Source organism: Ascidia mentula, chromosome 8 (assembly GCF_947561715.1).
Source record: "Ascidia mentula chromosome 8, kaAscMent1.1, whole genome shotgun sequence".
NCBI lineage: Eukaryota > Metazoa > Chordata > Ascidiacea > Phlebobranchia > Ascidiidae > Ascidia > Ascidia mentula.
The window spans coordinates 13,614,656-13,629,606 of NC_138573.1; the positions used below are offsets into that span (position 1 = coordinate 13,614,656).

A 14,951-nucleotide genomic window follows, 5' to 3' on the forward strand; every position below is an offset into this window, starting at 1 on the left:
AAAACTTTTTGGCTGTTTTTTTCGTCCAAAATCCCTTTAACTACAAGTCGTACGTGATGCTTTAGATCTGTTTAAGCAGGAGTAGTTTAACGTTAACTACATACTTCATGTCATATTCGACATATTTTCGCCGGAAATCGGTTTCTTGTGAAACCAATATAGGTTCATAAAACGACATCGATCAACCGACCGACCCACGTAACGAAAAGAAAGGATCGGGATTTATGGCCAAGATTTCTGGGTTCGAACTACCACTGCTTGGTAGGATTGTGTTTGTGTTTTATTTTTGCAGGACTCTCTTAAAATAGAACAGTAGATTTGCCCCAATAAAACTGCATACTAAAATTCAGATGGTAAGTATTGCAAGCAATAAATAAACTGGTTTGAGAATATTGAAGAGTTTGGTGGTTTGGGAGGCAGATTCAACCAAAATCAATTCACTGCATGTCTGCACACTTAAAAATCAAAGGGATTTTTTTCCTAGCGGGTTTTGGCAAAATATCACACTCAACTTGGTTTGGTGACTGAAATAATATGAACACCTTTTTAAACAACTAAAAGGAAGGAACGTAAGTGTGATTTATATGGCGTCGATGTCACCTGTTAATAATAATGGAGAAAAATGAAGATTTATTGCCACAAACACAGATGAAATACGAAACTATTACACACATGACGTATCACAATGGAAAAAGACCGGTTGTTATAACATACAGGGAAATGCTTATACTGTGTAGCATTTTTGCCACTGACAAAAAACGAAGTTTACAAAAATCGCATATTGTGAGTTTGAAAACGAGCTAGCACAGTGGTAGTGCATAAATTGCGGCATTGCAGTAAATCTGTGTTAAAAAAACAGAACTTAAACTAACGAGCAGCTAAATTTGTCACCATCTTTGTAGCAAACGACGTCAAGCATGAAAAGTTATACAACCTCAATATGTCTTCCATCACATTTTTACTTAATTTTGAACGCATTGGGGTTTAACCAATGCATCATACGTTTAAGTTGCACCCAACGCTGTAGCAACCCCCCGATGAGTAATTCGAGAATATACGCGTGTGGTCGGCGAAGGTCCGGACTGTATACGTGCTGCGGCTGTCGCGAAATATGTTGTTCGACACGTTGTTGTTCATGTTCTGCGACGCCGACGGGATATCTACTCCACTTTGGCTCTTTTGTATGGGGACCACAGAACGGTCGCAGTCAGGACACAGAGTCAGGAGCACCGGAATCAACACGACTATCACGATACCAATTATTGTGACCTCGTTGTCGTTCAACCCACTGTCCCCCATCGCTGGTTTGTCGGATTTTGTTGTACAGTTGACTGTTAAATTCCTGTACCACTCTTTAGTGGCGTCACAGGCCTCGCGTCTCTGCACTGAAAGGTCAATAAAGTTCAGGGTATCGTTGCAGCATGAGCGTATTAAAGAAGGCACGGCCTTAGAAAGAAGGCCTAGATTAACGCCACGTAGTTCCACCGGCGTCGCGCAGGGCATCTCAATGTCCCATACCGAGTAGAAACCGCCAAGCTTTTGTAAAGCGACCAAAGTTCCGTCGTTGCCGGAGCAGTTGAGAGTTTGTAACACGTTGCTGGAGGTGAGTCGAATGGCGGCGTGTAAAAAATCGAATGTCTCGGAAGACTGCCCACAACCACAATTCCAAGGGTTGCCCGACGCCCACAGAATGCGCGTGAATATATGCCGTTGTTGCCTGGAATGGTTCCGCCCAAATCTTTCGTGCGGTAGCAACGGTGGATTTGGAGTAGTACGGGTTGCGTTTTCGAGCGATATATTGTTGGCACTTGCGGTAGGTTGTTGCGCCAGTGGTCTGTTGCGCACTGCCGCTGTTTGGCATAGGCCGCGACCTCTAGCCCCTGCGGTGAGCCAGCCGTTGCGAGGTTGCGTCAATCGATTCTTACGCAGGTCAATCGCAATGCTGCGACGACCCTGGAACATCTGAAAAGCATCATTGTGGACTTCCTCTAAGTTGTTGCTTGACAGATCCAGGTAGGCGAGTGACGTAAGACCACCCAAGGTTCGTCTACGCACCACCTCAATCTCGTTGTGTTGCAGGGAGAGGAAGGATAAGCTCGATAGTCCGGCAAACACGCAGCTCGGCAGCGTCTGCAAGCGGTTGTGTGACATGTGTAGCTCGTCCATACGGTGCAAACCTAGAGGACAAGAAGGTTGCAAAATATTAAGTTTTTGCGTTGTCTTTTATGGGAACGTGTGGAACTTTCCTTTCTCAAGTAATGAAAGTAAATGAAAGGTTAAAGGGTCGCAGGGGAACAGTGGTAAATACTACTAAGCCATTAGACGTAATATATTTGAAATATGCTTGCGTTTCTCCCGACAAAAGCCCCATAGCAACACTTTGTACATACAGCAAGATGAAAACACCACTTGATAAATACAAAATTAAATTACAATGAACATTGTCTGGCAAATCCGGCAATGTAGCTGTCTCTTTTGTAATCCTAGATGTTCTTGCGTATGTTAATGGTATAACCACCGAACTTCATCAAGTCACTTCTGTTTTCTCACAGAAGTACAAACATTGTCGTATTAGTAACTGGTTTAATTTGAATATTTGCAAAGACGAATACAAATCAAGACTAAGAATAAAAACACCCACATTTGTGATCAGTTGTTTGCCTCCAAACACCCACATATCAACCCTTTGGCCCATGGCGGAATGGCCATGGTTGGCGTGAACGATATTTGAGATAAAACATTCCCCAATCCAAAAATTATTATTGAATCAATTAACAAGTGAACCAATGGAAAAATCCTTGCTAGAGTATAAAACCTGCGTGCAACTACCACCTTTGTCATAAGAGATTGACACAGGTTATTAAAAGTCAGATAGGGTTCCTGGGGGAATTGTATTCAAGCGAGCAAGGGAAGCCTTACAGCAGTGTTTCCCAACCGGTGGTACGGTTGGGCACCTTTACGTGATTTGCGGATGAAGTTCGAATTAAAAAAATCGTAAGTGATCTCAAAATGTTTGTTACTTCATCCCCTACGTTACTTTATAACACCTAAGTAGGTGGTACGCGTCGAAATTGTTTTACCTCCAAGTGGTACGCAACCACAAAAAAGGTTGGGAACCACTGTCTTACAGCACGTATCTAAAAGGTCAATTCCCCCCGTTTTAAAACTACACGTTTAAGAGCAACTGAAATTCCAAGATGTTAATAAAAAACATGGCTGTAAAATGCTTGCAAGCCGTACCTGCAAAGGCCATTTGTGAGACGTATGTAATGGCGTTGTGTTCCAGATGCAGACTTATCAAAGTATCACCCAGCTTGGTAAAGGCATTCTTGTAAATTGCCGTAATGCCCTGTTTCCACAAACGGAGGTCAGTGACACCGGGAGGAACTTTCCATTGCGAAGAAGCGTCCGTTATTGCAGTCAAGTCATGAGTCCACGGGGAAAAGTCTGTGAAATTGGCACCTGCTTGTTCCATATCTACGCGTATGGGCCTACATTCGTACACAACAGTGCTAGGCTTTCTTAAGACGCATCGGTTAGCGGTTCCGTCAATTTTAACGTCTGTAGTGTAGTCGCGTATTGCTGTCAGATTTAAGACTGAACGTTTCGTAATCCTTTGCCCACTTTTCTTGAAACTTGCCAGCGACGTAATCCCGTCGTGTCGCACGAATTTATTCCCATCAAGGTTAGTGGATTGCTGGTTGTTACGTTGCTTAGTCAAGGTTCTTAAAATGGTGTTCACCATTGCTCTTTGTTGCTTGAGTGGAGATGCCCTCAGGCTGCGCACTATGACGTCATCGTCGGACAATGCGACGGTGAGAATGGTGCAAATCACAGTGGCGACATATAAAACAAGCGGTTTTTCCCATTTGACTTTTGCTCGGTGCATTGGTGCGCCGAACATGTTTTTGTTTTTACAAGCATCTGTCAGGCAAAGAGTAACGGTGGAATGTCACCAGCAAGTTGCGCGCCAGAAAACGCAGTCGTAAGCTGTATGTCCAGGTCATCGGTAAGCGTTTTTTACTAAAACCATCTCCTGGAAAACACAAACTTTATTATTTACAGTAACCGTATTTATACCAGGGCTTTTTTATTTTCATCATAAAATTGCTTACTTGCTTAGGATTACACATGGATTATACATTTGCGTCTACATTTAAACAGACGACCTCATAATGGGAAAGACTAATTCAACACAAGACTTCCCGATCCTAGGCCGACATTTCTTTAAAACTACATCACATCATTGGTGACAGCTCAATGGAACAGCACACTCCATTAGACCTAATCTGATGCGCTTCGCCGCTTTAACGGGAAAAGATTTGACACTTGTACTGACAACTGCAGGCATGTCTAACATTCGTTACATGCTTGTCGTTATGCTGCTGAACTCGGCGGGCTCGAGATCATGTTCAAGTAATTTGAACCGGTCGCACACAATGGGTTACAAAGTGAAAAACAAGTCCAAACCGGTTTATTCCACACAGACTATAAAAGCAGTTGTGTTGACAAATTGAAAGATTATACAGAAACGAAAGGATTTTCCTATCGGCCCGGTCCATATACCCCTCATTCCCCTGTCTCAATTCACCTTTTTAAAATTTAAATTCTCGTCCATTGTTAACGGTACGTTGTGTTGCAACGGTGATCTGCTGATGATGCAAGTTGTCAACAACGTAACTAACTACCAGGTATGAATGACTCGACTGACCCCAGCAACTGGCTAGCGGCTGTTTTACCTACCTAATCGCTAATGGTGTCGGTTTATATAGTTCTTAGGCCCAGCTACAGAAAGACTAAACTTCGCGTTACTGACCTTGTTGTCCTTTCCACGCTTGACTGGGCACCAACACAATTTAGCGAGAAGGTTCAATTTAGCGCCTTTGTCAGGCGGTTCCGCTTCATTGCACTCATTTCCACACTAAATGAGGTAAGTATGGACTATTGCGAAACTAGCTAAATCTAGCAGTCAGTTCCACACCACTTAGGGAAAATTGGTTCGGTTTTGTGATACAATCTTTCTGCAGCTTCTCGGTTACTAATGCGCCCGTTTGCCACCTGTGAAAGAAATCTATGTTTTCTGGCCACGCAGCTGCGTTCCTATTTAAGCGAGTTCAGCTAAACGGTAGGAACATCAAATATTCATAGCACTCTGCTTAGGGCATGGTTTGCGCGGTGTCTCCAATTAATGTCTTTCAAAAGGCTTTTACTTCTCTGATGCAACGACGGCACTTAAGCTTTCAATTTATCTGTCCTAATCGTTACAGTTTCATCAATGCATCGTGCGCACGACTAACGGCATCTTGATCTTTATAAAAAACGGTAGGCGTTTTTAACCGATACTTTCCGCGAAACGCGAAGTACCTTACTTGTTTGGTGCTATTCTTGGTGACAGGCATTGTCAATTTAAAAGAACTGTTCTTTTAAATTTACCTTAGTTGTTGTTCCTTCACAGTACATTTAATACATTTCAGCAAAAACGTATTCCCTACGTTAAAAAAGTTTACATCTGCAAACCAGTTACATCACTTTTATAGTTGACTCGACCCCAAGGCACATTTGACCAACAGCTAAACACCCGTACACTAAGTTGACTGAAAAGAAAACGTCGGCCAGTTGCACAAACCACCGAATTGAAAACAAATCTCAATTGGCCGCATACGACCTTGCACTGCCTTTAAGTAGGGTTGCCTCACGCCAACCGTGAAAGTATGAATAAGTGCCATGAGGATGACGTTACAAGAAACGTTTTTCGTCGCCAAGGCCGTTATTTTTCTCGTTGGGTTTTCTGTCAAAAACTCGACGGCGACTCCCACGCAAACGAGGCGCTCAGGTTTTATTGTTTCGTGCTATGCATTATTCATGCGCTACAACGTTGACTGAAACAACACGCCGCGTTGATATTCAATCTCCGGGAAGCAGTAAAACGCAACGATACCGCGCTGACACGGTGTGTCAACATGAGTGAAACAGGCTCCATCCGTATGAAACCGGTTCGCTCTGTTGCGTACTATGCCGGACAAGTGCATTAATATCCAAGCGCTTATTGCTCTCAATGCATCGAAACTGCGTTAGACAAAACAAGTCATGGACAATTTTACAAATAAACAGTGGAATGTACATAACATCATCTTTCAACCCCCCTTATATCTCATTTATTCTTCCATTGGTTCGCGCTCACGTTTTTTGCTAAAGGTTGCTAAAAATCAACCAATTTATGAAAGATGAGCATTGGTGAGCACTACTCCTCTGCACTGTCTGTAACCACGGAGTTGGGCGGCGGTTGCGTGGAGGACACAGCGGTGATGACAATTTCCAGGCGTGAAGGAGTGTCACTCAATTTTCCTGGCTCCTCTTCTGCCATGCCCAAGTCGACGGACGCGGTCATTACCCGGACGTCCGCACTTCCTGATATTTGCTGATTGATTTCAGATGCATGAACAAAAGTTTTTGCTCCGTTCGTATTTCGTGGACTTTGCTGTGGATTGACGATGAGCTGGGAATTGTGCTTGTCGATGACAATCCTCACGTTTTCTCTTGTCTTTTCCCCTTCATCCGTTTTCGGTGTGCTCACAAATAAGCTGCGTGCATCATTTGCGGCGTTCTTCTCTTGACCCCGTGCAGTCGGCGGCGGTGTGTTGTCAGGAAACTGTGGGACAATTTGTAAGTTTTCGTACGATTTGCTTTGTCCTTCAACCCGCAATACCGGGATTCCGTTGTTGCCCGATTCATCCACCTTAAGCTGAGGTATAACTGTGGGCACCAAGCCGCGTACCTCAGGTACTTTACTCCGCTTTCGTCCAGCTTTCGCGCGTTTGATCGTCTTCAGCATGTTCTCCAGGTGTGGCTGGAAGACGGACTCCGCATCAGACATGCTGTCGCGGTCTACATCATCGCCTGCAAGTCGAAAGTCGATCGTACTTAAGACTTCGCTTCCATCCATCCCCATGGGCTCAGCGCCACTGGCAGGATAGGGGATTTTTCCCACCGACGGCCCGCTCTGACGTATGAGAGTGACGTCATCCGGGTTGAGAATGGGTGCGTCGCAGGAATTGTCATCCACGACTTCCCCGACTGTCGGAAGCTCCCAGCGCTCTTGGGAGACGCTACCAAGACGCCGGGGAGCAAATCCCTGCCTCATCTCACGAGAACCTGGAGAATATTGTGGATAGTTCTATAATTTCCTCAAAACTGTGATTTTCTGGTTGTGGAAATATATTTAACTAGGATAACATTGTGTAGTCTTTAAGTAATAGAGCGAATCAAAAGATTTAATTGCGCCGCACACTTGAATATTATGTTTCAAAAAACGAACAGCATAATAAAACAATAAATATACCTAGTCCGCGCCTTTCTGCATTGATATACTGCTGAGGTTTTGGACCTTTGGTAGTCTCTGTATCATGGTCAATGCCTTGAAACCTCTTCTCGCGATAACCAGGCGATTCCTTTGCAGGCAAATATGCAGATTCGTGATTCCAGTGGTATTGTGGTTGTCTGGGAAGAACACGCGGATGGTGCACGTGTGAATAACGGGTCAGATCAGTGGTGATGACGTCATCGCCCTGATCTGGACTTTCTTTGTCCTCCTCAGACAGGGCGAGGCCCTCCCCGATATCGATCCGATGGAGGCGAGGAGGCGACTTTGAGTCATTGGTTTGGTTGTCCCATATTGATTGACTGCCGTTCGTTTTCGCTGCGGTAAGTGTCATTGTACATTGTAATTTCAATCGATTACGTCGGGAAAACTTTCTTTAGAACTTAAGAAACATATTATTGTGCATCCCTTACCATTTTCTTACCGTTTTTGCTTTATTTTGGCCTACATTCGCTACCTAAAAAAATGAAAATGAAAACTATTCTCATAAAATTTACAGTTTGTGAAAGTTTTTAAACCCTAGAAGTGTCTTTGTTTTCTTTATTTCAATAAAAATTAAATATGACAGTTCTAATATCTTGTCTACGTCTGTGAGTCTGTTTGGTATAAAATCAAATGAAACAGCATTTTGGAAAATGTTTGATAGTTGGGAAGTTAATACTGTACGTATACTGGAGAAAATGTCAAAAATTCTGGAGTAAAGACTCCTTTCGGAGTCTCAGGAATATAACTTACTGCACGTATCCTAATGGTTTATGTAATTTAATTTTATAATTTACTGCACGTATCCTAATGATTTATTACCTCTCTCGTTTGCCGGCAATGAAGGGCGGGGTATTTTGGCGAAATTTGTCTCGGCGAATTTTCCCACCGGCGACGGTTGTGGAGCGCTCATTGGATTCACATCGACGTGCGTTAATCGAGGTTTCATGTTGTGGCTTTCGTCACTGAAAGTGGAACAGGCACTCTCATATTTCAGTGGAATGCACAAAAAGGTCTTGGTTTGGTACACGTCACAGTAAAACAAGTAGAACAGATGGTGTTTTTAGATTCTACATGGATCTCGTCATTAAAACAAAATTAAGCATTACTAATTGATTAATTTTTTTCCAAAACTGTGTACGACAATACCAGACTGATCAAAAAGTGAGTCTTAGAACTAACAAATAACACTAAAGCCACCACTCTTGTTCCTACAATTATTTTTCTAATCAAAAATATTATTATTATTTTTATACTATTATTTTAATCGAATGCCTATTGACAATCACCTACATTAAGCATGCAAATTAGGCAAAACATTTTTCTTATTTTTATGCAAATCCGTTTGATAATGAACTGTCTTCGTCAGCGAAAAAGTTAGAGTTGTGGCACAAAATTGAAAGTTAGGTTCAAATTTCCAATCTAACTCTTACAACCATTGTGCAATGATAAAAGGTTCGTGGTCAACCACGGAAATAATGGCAACGCCACAAAGATCGCTGACAGATTAGGGTATAGCGCCGTCCCCCATTTCGCCACAATGAAACTTTAATGCCAAAATTTTTCCCCACAAGACGTCTGATCAGTCGGCGCAAATCGTTGCCGAAAAGTGCTCGGTGTGGCGCACGCTCATAAAAAATGCAGTTTCGGGTCGGTCTGCGTCATTCCGACCACGCAAGGGGTCGATTGTAAACTTTTTGCCAACCATATTTACAGGAAATGCTGTTTTGCACAGGACTTTGACAAAGTGCTTGATGTGAGCGGTTATGGTTACTTCACCGTACATGCTAACATGCTATTTTTGTGTGCCTTCGCGTTTTGCCAAGATAACTAATAATATTTTAATTTGTAATGTAAGTGACAAAAGCGTCATTATTTTGTTACAATGTAAATATCAATTTGTGTTTTTGCAGACCATAAATTACCTTGAAACAAACTAACTTACCGCACAATTTGAAAGTGGCGCTGGGAGCTGTTCGGCAGGGTTACTTTGTGAAGCGACAAAACGGACAACTTCTTTATATATTCGTCATAGGTGATCATGCGATCCTGTAAAGCCTTGCTATAATAGGCGATCATGTCCATTTTGTTCATAGGGCCGATCAAATGTGATTTGCCCGTCGCAGTCGTGGTCGCTCTTCTCGGAAAACCTGGCATTCCGTTTTGGTCGTCGTTTCGCGTCGGGAGCTGCACAGTGGTGGCATTCCTTTTTGGCGGGCTCTGATTGGTCGGGGCCACGCCCTTCCGTCTCCGCAAACCGTCTCTTAAATCGTAATCGTCGTCGTCGCCTCTTTTTGCACCGATTCGTGGCAGGTTTACGGGTGTCTTCCGCGGGTGCATGCCCCTTCGCGGGAGCCTGTCATCAAGCGCACTGTTACTAGGTGGCAGTAGAATCGCCGACTCGGTGCTGGTTTGGCTGCTTGATTTCAATACATCGGTATGAAGCCGATGTGACTCGCGTTTCTGCTCTTTACGCGACAAGGAGTTACCAACTACTTTAGGGAGATAGGAAAAAGCTCGCACAGCTCCATCTTGGTGCCGGGTTTGGGAGCGATTATTTGTAGGTTGCTGCCTGGACAGAGTTAGAGGAAGGACGAAATCTGTGCCGTCTTGATCGTTGCCAAACGCCGGAATCTATATGTGAAAACGGTTGTCAATAGCAAATCTTAAAAAACGCCCGGCAATGTTTCAACAAAATTGCACTATTGATTTTCTTACAGACTAGATGATAAAATCATCGGAAACAGCTGATGCTGTGCCATCTAATGGCACTTATATCTTAAGTCTTTTAAGTGCTAAGTGTTTAAAGTTTTAAAAACTAAATATATTCCTATGTATTTAGTTATTCTTCCCACCATTATGTTGACGACTCGTAGACTTGTTACGTTGACTTTTTCCTTGCCTCCGTAATCCTTGTTTTCCAGAAAGCTGCTTAAAGGCTCGTAATAAAATCGCTCTTCTCTGACCTATTATTCGCAACAGCTATCGATTATTCGCTTATAAGAACAAAAAATCTAAACTTGTACACAGAAAGAAAGAATAATTTGTTGCAAATGAAAAATCAGTAGTAAAATATACTCAGGAACTACTTTGTTGCAAAACAAAATTATAAAACGTCCGCACGAGACAATATTTAGTAGCGAGGTAGAACATTTAAATGACGATTTTCGGTAAACGAAACAAACCCGACTTTTTCAAGCAATGGTACTCAGTTAAAATAGTTGAATTATTGTTTATTTTGTTCAGAAAAGTACTCTGTTTGATTGCGACATATAGTATCAACATGGTACGTGTTTTTATGCAACTCAACTATGCAGCTTAATTACAAACGTATTATACCTGTGGATCGCCTATTGCTTCTAAAACACTGGTAGTGCCATTGCGTGGCTGTGTTCGAAGATGTTGTCGCAGTTGTTCAATAACTTCTCGGTCGGATGGTGTAACTTTCGAAATGTCCCCTCTATCGTTTCTTGTGGCTTGGTGTTGCTACAGAACAAATTAGAGTACAGGCAATGTCCAATTTTAAATAAAATCCAACTTTTAAACACATCTTGCAAATATTTGTTTTCTGGATTAATTTAGACATAATGCCATGCTACAAGATTGATACAAAGAAATTTAAATTTGATTGCTGTCCATTGAAACTATAATTTACAATCTTGTTTACGAAGAAAAATTAAGCAAGGCCTGTTTGTAATTTTCCCTTGACACAGCACTGTTACCTTGTTGTGTGAAAACTTAATTTTCTTATTGATTGTTAATTCCACCGGAGGAAGCCGTTTGTCCTCCGTGTGTTGGGAATTGCCAACTCGTAACTTCGAAGCCCGTGAGCTGTTCACCTCTTCGTGCTGTGCTGTCGCATTGGAAGGCGTGAGAAATCGAAACGCATACAAAGGCGGAATGGACACGTCCAGAGACGATTTTATCGCTTGTTGTCTCGCGCTGAAAATACAAAAGGAATCTAAAGCTCACATCACCGGCGGTCAGTTACCGAACACTTTAAAACGCATGCGTTACAGAGAACAGCGTAAAACCGCTAAAAATGTTTTTTTACAAATTTCCTCTACGAGTGGTGTATTGTACATACGTTGCGTCACTTATTGTAACATGCTAATTTCTGTTGTGCCAGTCTGATAAAACGTTGTCAAGCTAAATGACTTGCAACAGGTTTTCATTTTGAAATATTTCAACTACACTGTGTTATGGAATTGTTTGGGTTCTAGCACTTGAATTGTGCATATATATCAACACAGAAAAACGAAATCTTTACCTTTCAACCTATGAACATATAAAAGCGGTTTGATGCAATCGACACCAACTTCAACTTTTTTTGTAACTTTAGACAATCAAAACAACCGGTAAATATCTGCTCGAAAGGCTTTCCCTTACAGCGTTACAGCACGGAAGCGCACAACACTGAGCTAAAATTGCCACAACACGGGGAAGGCAGATCTTTTGTATCACATTTCTCGAGTCTTTATATCCCACGCTGGGTTTTGAAAAGCCTGCTTCGTAGAGGCTGAAATCTTTGCTACTCAACGCAGACTCGACGGAGAAAATCCCGACTACCAACAAGAACAACAATCCCAGTTGTACTTGTACGTGAAAATACCGTTTCGCCTGAATGATCTTATATTCTATCGTTATTATTGCCAACCTACGTGAAAGATTGGTAACTGTATGATTCATAACTTAAATACCTGGGCTTGATGTCAATCAAATCAGGCGGAAACTGCAGAGTTTTTGCCTTAATAGCCTGATAACCAGACGTTGTCTTGATTTCGTCCACCTTCATGGTCAGGTATTTGTACCACCAGACCTACTAACTCCTCCACTGCAAACGAAATGTGAAACAATTACAACACTTTACAGGTTAGATTGTTTTAAGCTTGAGCACTTGTTATGCTTTGCAAGTGCACGCCATAAAACTCAAATGCTCTTTAAACATACATTACGAAGAACTTGAGTCATCTATGTCAACATATATCTTTTGAAGTATAATACGGCGATGTAGTTGAGTGAATGGGTGACGCTGATATTATGTCTGAATATACCCATCTCTTTGTGCGGGTCAGATGCAAATAGCAACCGATCAAAGCTGATAGTTCACCAGGATTAGCGACTCCGTCTACTTTTGTTATCGCGTTATAGCAGCGTAAATGCTCATTGTTGAAGCACGAAAAATAACATTCTCAGAACTTCACTGTTTCTACTTTTTCAAAGTTTTATTCGTTCCACCAAGCATAATACAACTATTTTACAACTCGCGCTAGCAAAGAATTCCTCACAATTTCGTTACGTTTCTGAAGTGTTGCTATTCAACAGCATCAACCTAATTGATGGCTGCATTCCGTAAATGGCTTAATAACTGAGGTACAGACGCCTCGATACAATATGCGAAATGGATACAATCCGTGACTCGTTTAACCTCGCTCATATAATAAAAGCACAAGATTTCAATTTCGGGTCAGCGCCTATGAAGCGCATTGTGCTGCTCGGCGCGCGTGACAAACCAGGGAATGAAACGTGAAACACTTCCAATACAAGGTGGGCATCGGCCCGTCCAGCCCCTCAAAACATTGAAGCTGTTTCTGTAACATATCCAACACAATCGAATGAAGATAATGTCATTAGGTTCTTTGTGATGAAACACTTCATATCTCGGGTGTACGGTTACACATCCCTTGGACACAGGAGAGTATCAGTTTGTTGTACCAACAGACAACATCCATCAGCAAAATAAGACAAAACTTTTTCCAATGCAATGTTTGCAAAAACTTTGGTTGCCAAGTCAAAGATAGCGTACGCCAAAGTACTGTATCTCTCAGTTTGTATATCTCCGGCGCCCAGGCATCCAATACTTAAGTGATTGCGGCACATAAGTTACGAAACAAATTAAGACGGACGAATGCAACCCTGCACACTTTTTCTGAATAAGAAAGCACTTAAAAAAAATCACAACTAGTAGCCCACTTGAACGTGTGTTGTTAATTTCACAAAATTTTAAAATTGTTACCATCATTATGAAAACAAAATATTAATTCTATGATATTGTAAAATACTATGCAATTCGTGTGATTTTTTTTTTATTTTCCGAGAACAACTATATCTCATTTGATGATGTCATGTTGGCGGGGAACAACCTAAAATAAAGACTGCTTGTAAGCCCAATGATGCGTGTCGAAATGCTTCGCTTGGTCTATCAGGCTTTGGTTACAGATGTGTCAGTCAACAATGACTACAAGTTTGGATGTGGACTTTAGCTCTTTCGTATTTTCTGAGGCAGTATTGTATCAATTAAGCTGTGAATTTGCTTATATTTGTTTGAGCTTTGAACCTATATGTTGAAATTTGTCGCCATGTCTCAATATTCTGCAGTTGGCTAGTAATGAGTAGTTTGTCTAAATTGGGCAATGGTGGGAAGTGATTTGACAAAACTTTAATGACAACCTGTTTGTTGCCAAGGCTATAAGATAGGTATGTAAATGGGCCTATTTAAATATGCTTTGGGTCCTAAGTATGCTTGGGATGGCTTAAGAATTGGTACAGAAATTAGGTATCAGGTGCCCACAGTGGACAGTTTGAGCTTTACAAAAAGCAGTAACAAAGTTTGATGAAATGCTTACAAAATTTTCTTAAATATCTATTATTTATAAGAAAACAAGTCAAACTTACCGTAAGTTTAAGAAGGTACAAGATTGACATGACATCATATCCTGATGTGTTGCTTGTAAACAAAATCGGCATTATTAGTTAACAGTTTACCTTCTAGGTACACTTCACTGCAATCAACAAATATTTTGCTACTACACAATTTGGTCCATATTATTTTTTAATGTCTTTTTATTTTAACAAACTGTTGCATGGAAATACATCCTGTTTGGAATAAAGTGTCCTAAACAGTTGTGTTTTTAGATTATTGTCCGAAGCCGTGATAATAAATTTTGTGTTTCAAACACTGCATGAATGTAATTCTTTGTGGTATGTAATATATAACCAACCTATTTTTTTCTTTGTAAGGTTAGGTAAGACCACTGGTAATATTGGCAATACTGTGGATTGATTCATCACTATGAATGGAATGTTGTCAATTAGAACCCCTGTTTTGTAAAGTGCTTTTATCTCCCTGTTATAGGTGTGTATATTTTAAATATATGTTTATCTGCATTTTTTTTGTCAATCGTTATGACTCCAGGAAATTCTGAGCTTACATTTTACCATAATACTACCATGATGGTTAATACATGGCCTATTTTGACATTTTTATATACCTTTTCAATTTGAAAGTGCTCAGTTTTCCTCTGTATGCAGTTTTGGAAACTTATGTTTTTTATATTTTCCACAGAGTTTGAATGGCATTACAGAGGAAGGAGGTCACCTTTGTTTACCAAATGCTTATTTAAATAGGACCATGGAGACTACAGACGACTCCTTGGGGTAAGTCGATATTGATGCATGGAAAAGCACTAGGTTTTTGGTTTCTGTGAACTGCTGCAATACTGCCAAATTCATCAGAGAGGTGAAAATGTATGCAACTGTTAGTTTCTTCAAGAAACGAAGTGACAATACAGCTCAAAGTTAAAAAAATTTT

At 41.3% G+C, this 14,951-nt stretch overlaps 2 protein-coding genes across 2 annotated transcripts; both read right to left on the reverse strand.

Annotated features, from left to right (window-relative positions):
* Positions 1-617: 617 nt before the first annotated feature.
* Positions 618-4,032, reverse strand: LOC145912493 (uncharacterized). The gene is made up of 2 exons (XM_082999974.1): positions 3,241-4,032; positions 618-2,177 (listed from the first exon to the last, which is right to left on the reverse strand). Exons 1-2 carry the CDS (start codon positions 3,902-3,904, stop codon positions 997-999), a joined length of 1,845 nt encoding a protein of 614 aa, XP_082856100.1. The 5' UTR covers positions 3,905-4,032; the 3' UTR covers positions 618-996.
* A 1,801-nt stretch (positions 4,033-5,833) lies between these two features.
* Positions 5,834-12,196, reverse strand: LOC145912492 (uncharacterized). The gene is made up of 8 exons (XM_082999972.1): positions 12,061-12,196; positions 11,083-11,302; positions 10,700-10,846; positions 10,216-10,326; positions 9,306-9,994; positions 8,183-8,325; positions 7,340-7,696; positions 5,834-7,152 (listed from the first exon to the last, which is right to left on the reverse strand). Exons 1-8 carry the CDS (start codon positions 12,153-12,155, stop codon positions 6,242-6,244), a joined length of 2,673 nt encoding a protein of 890 aa, XP_082856098.1. The 5' UTR covers positions 12,156-12,196; the 3' UTR covers positions 5,834-6,241.
* Positions 12,197-14,951: the final 2,755 nt, after the last annotated feature.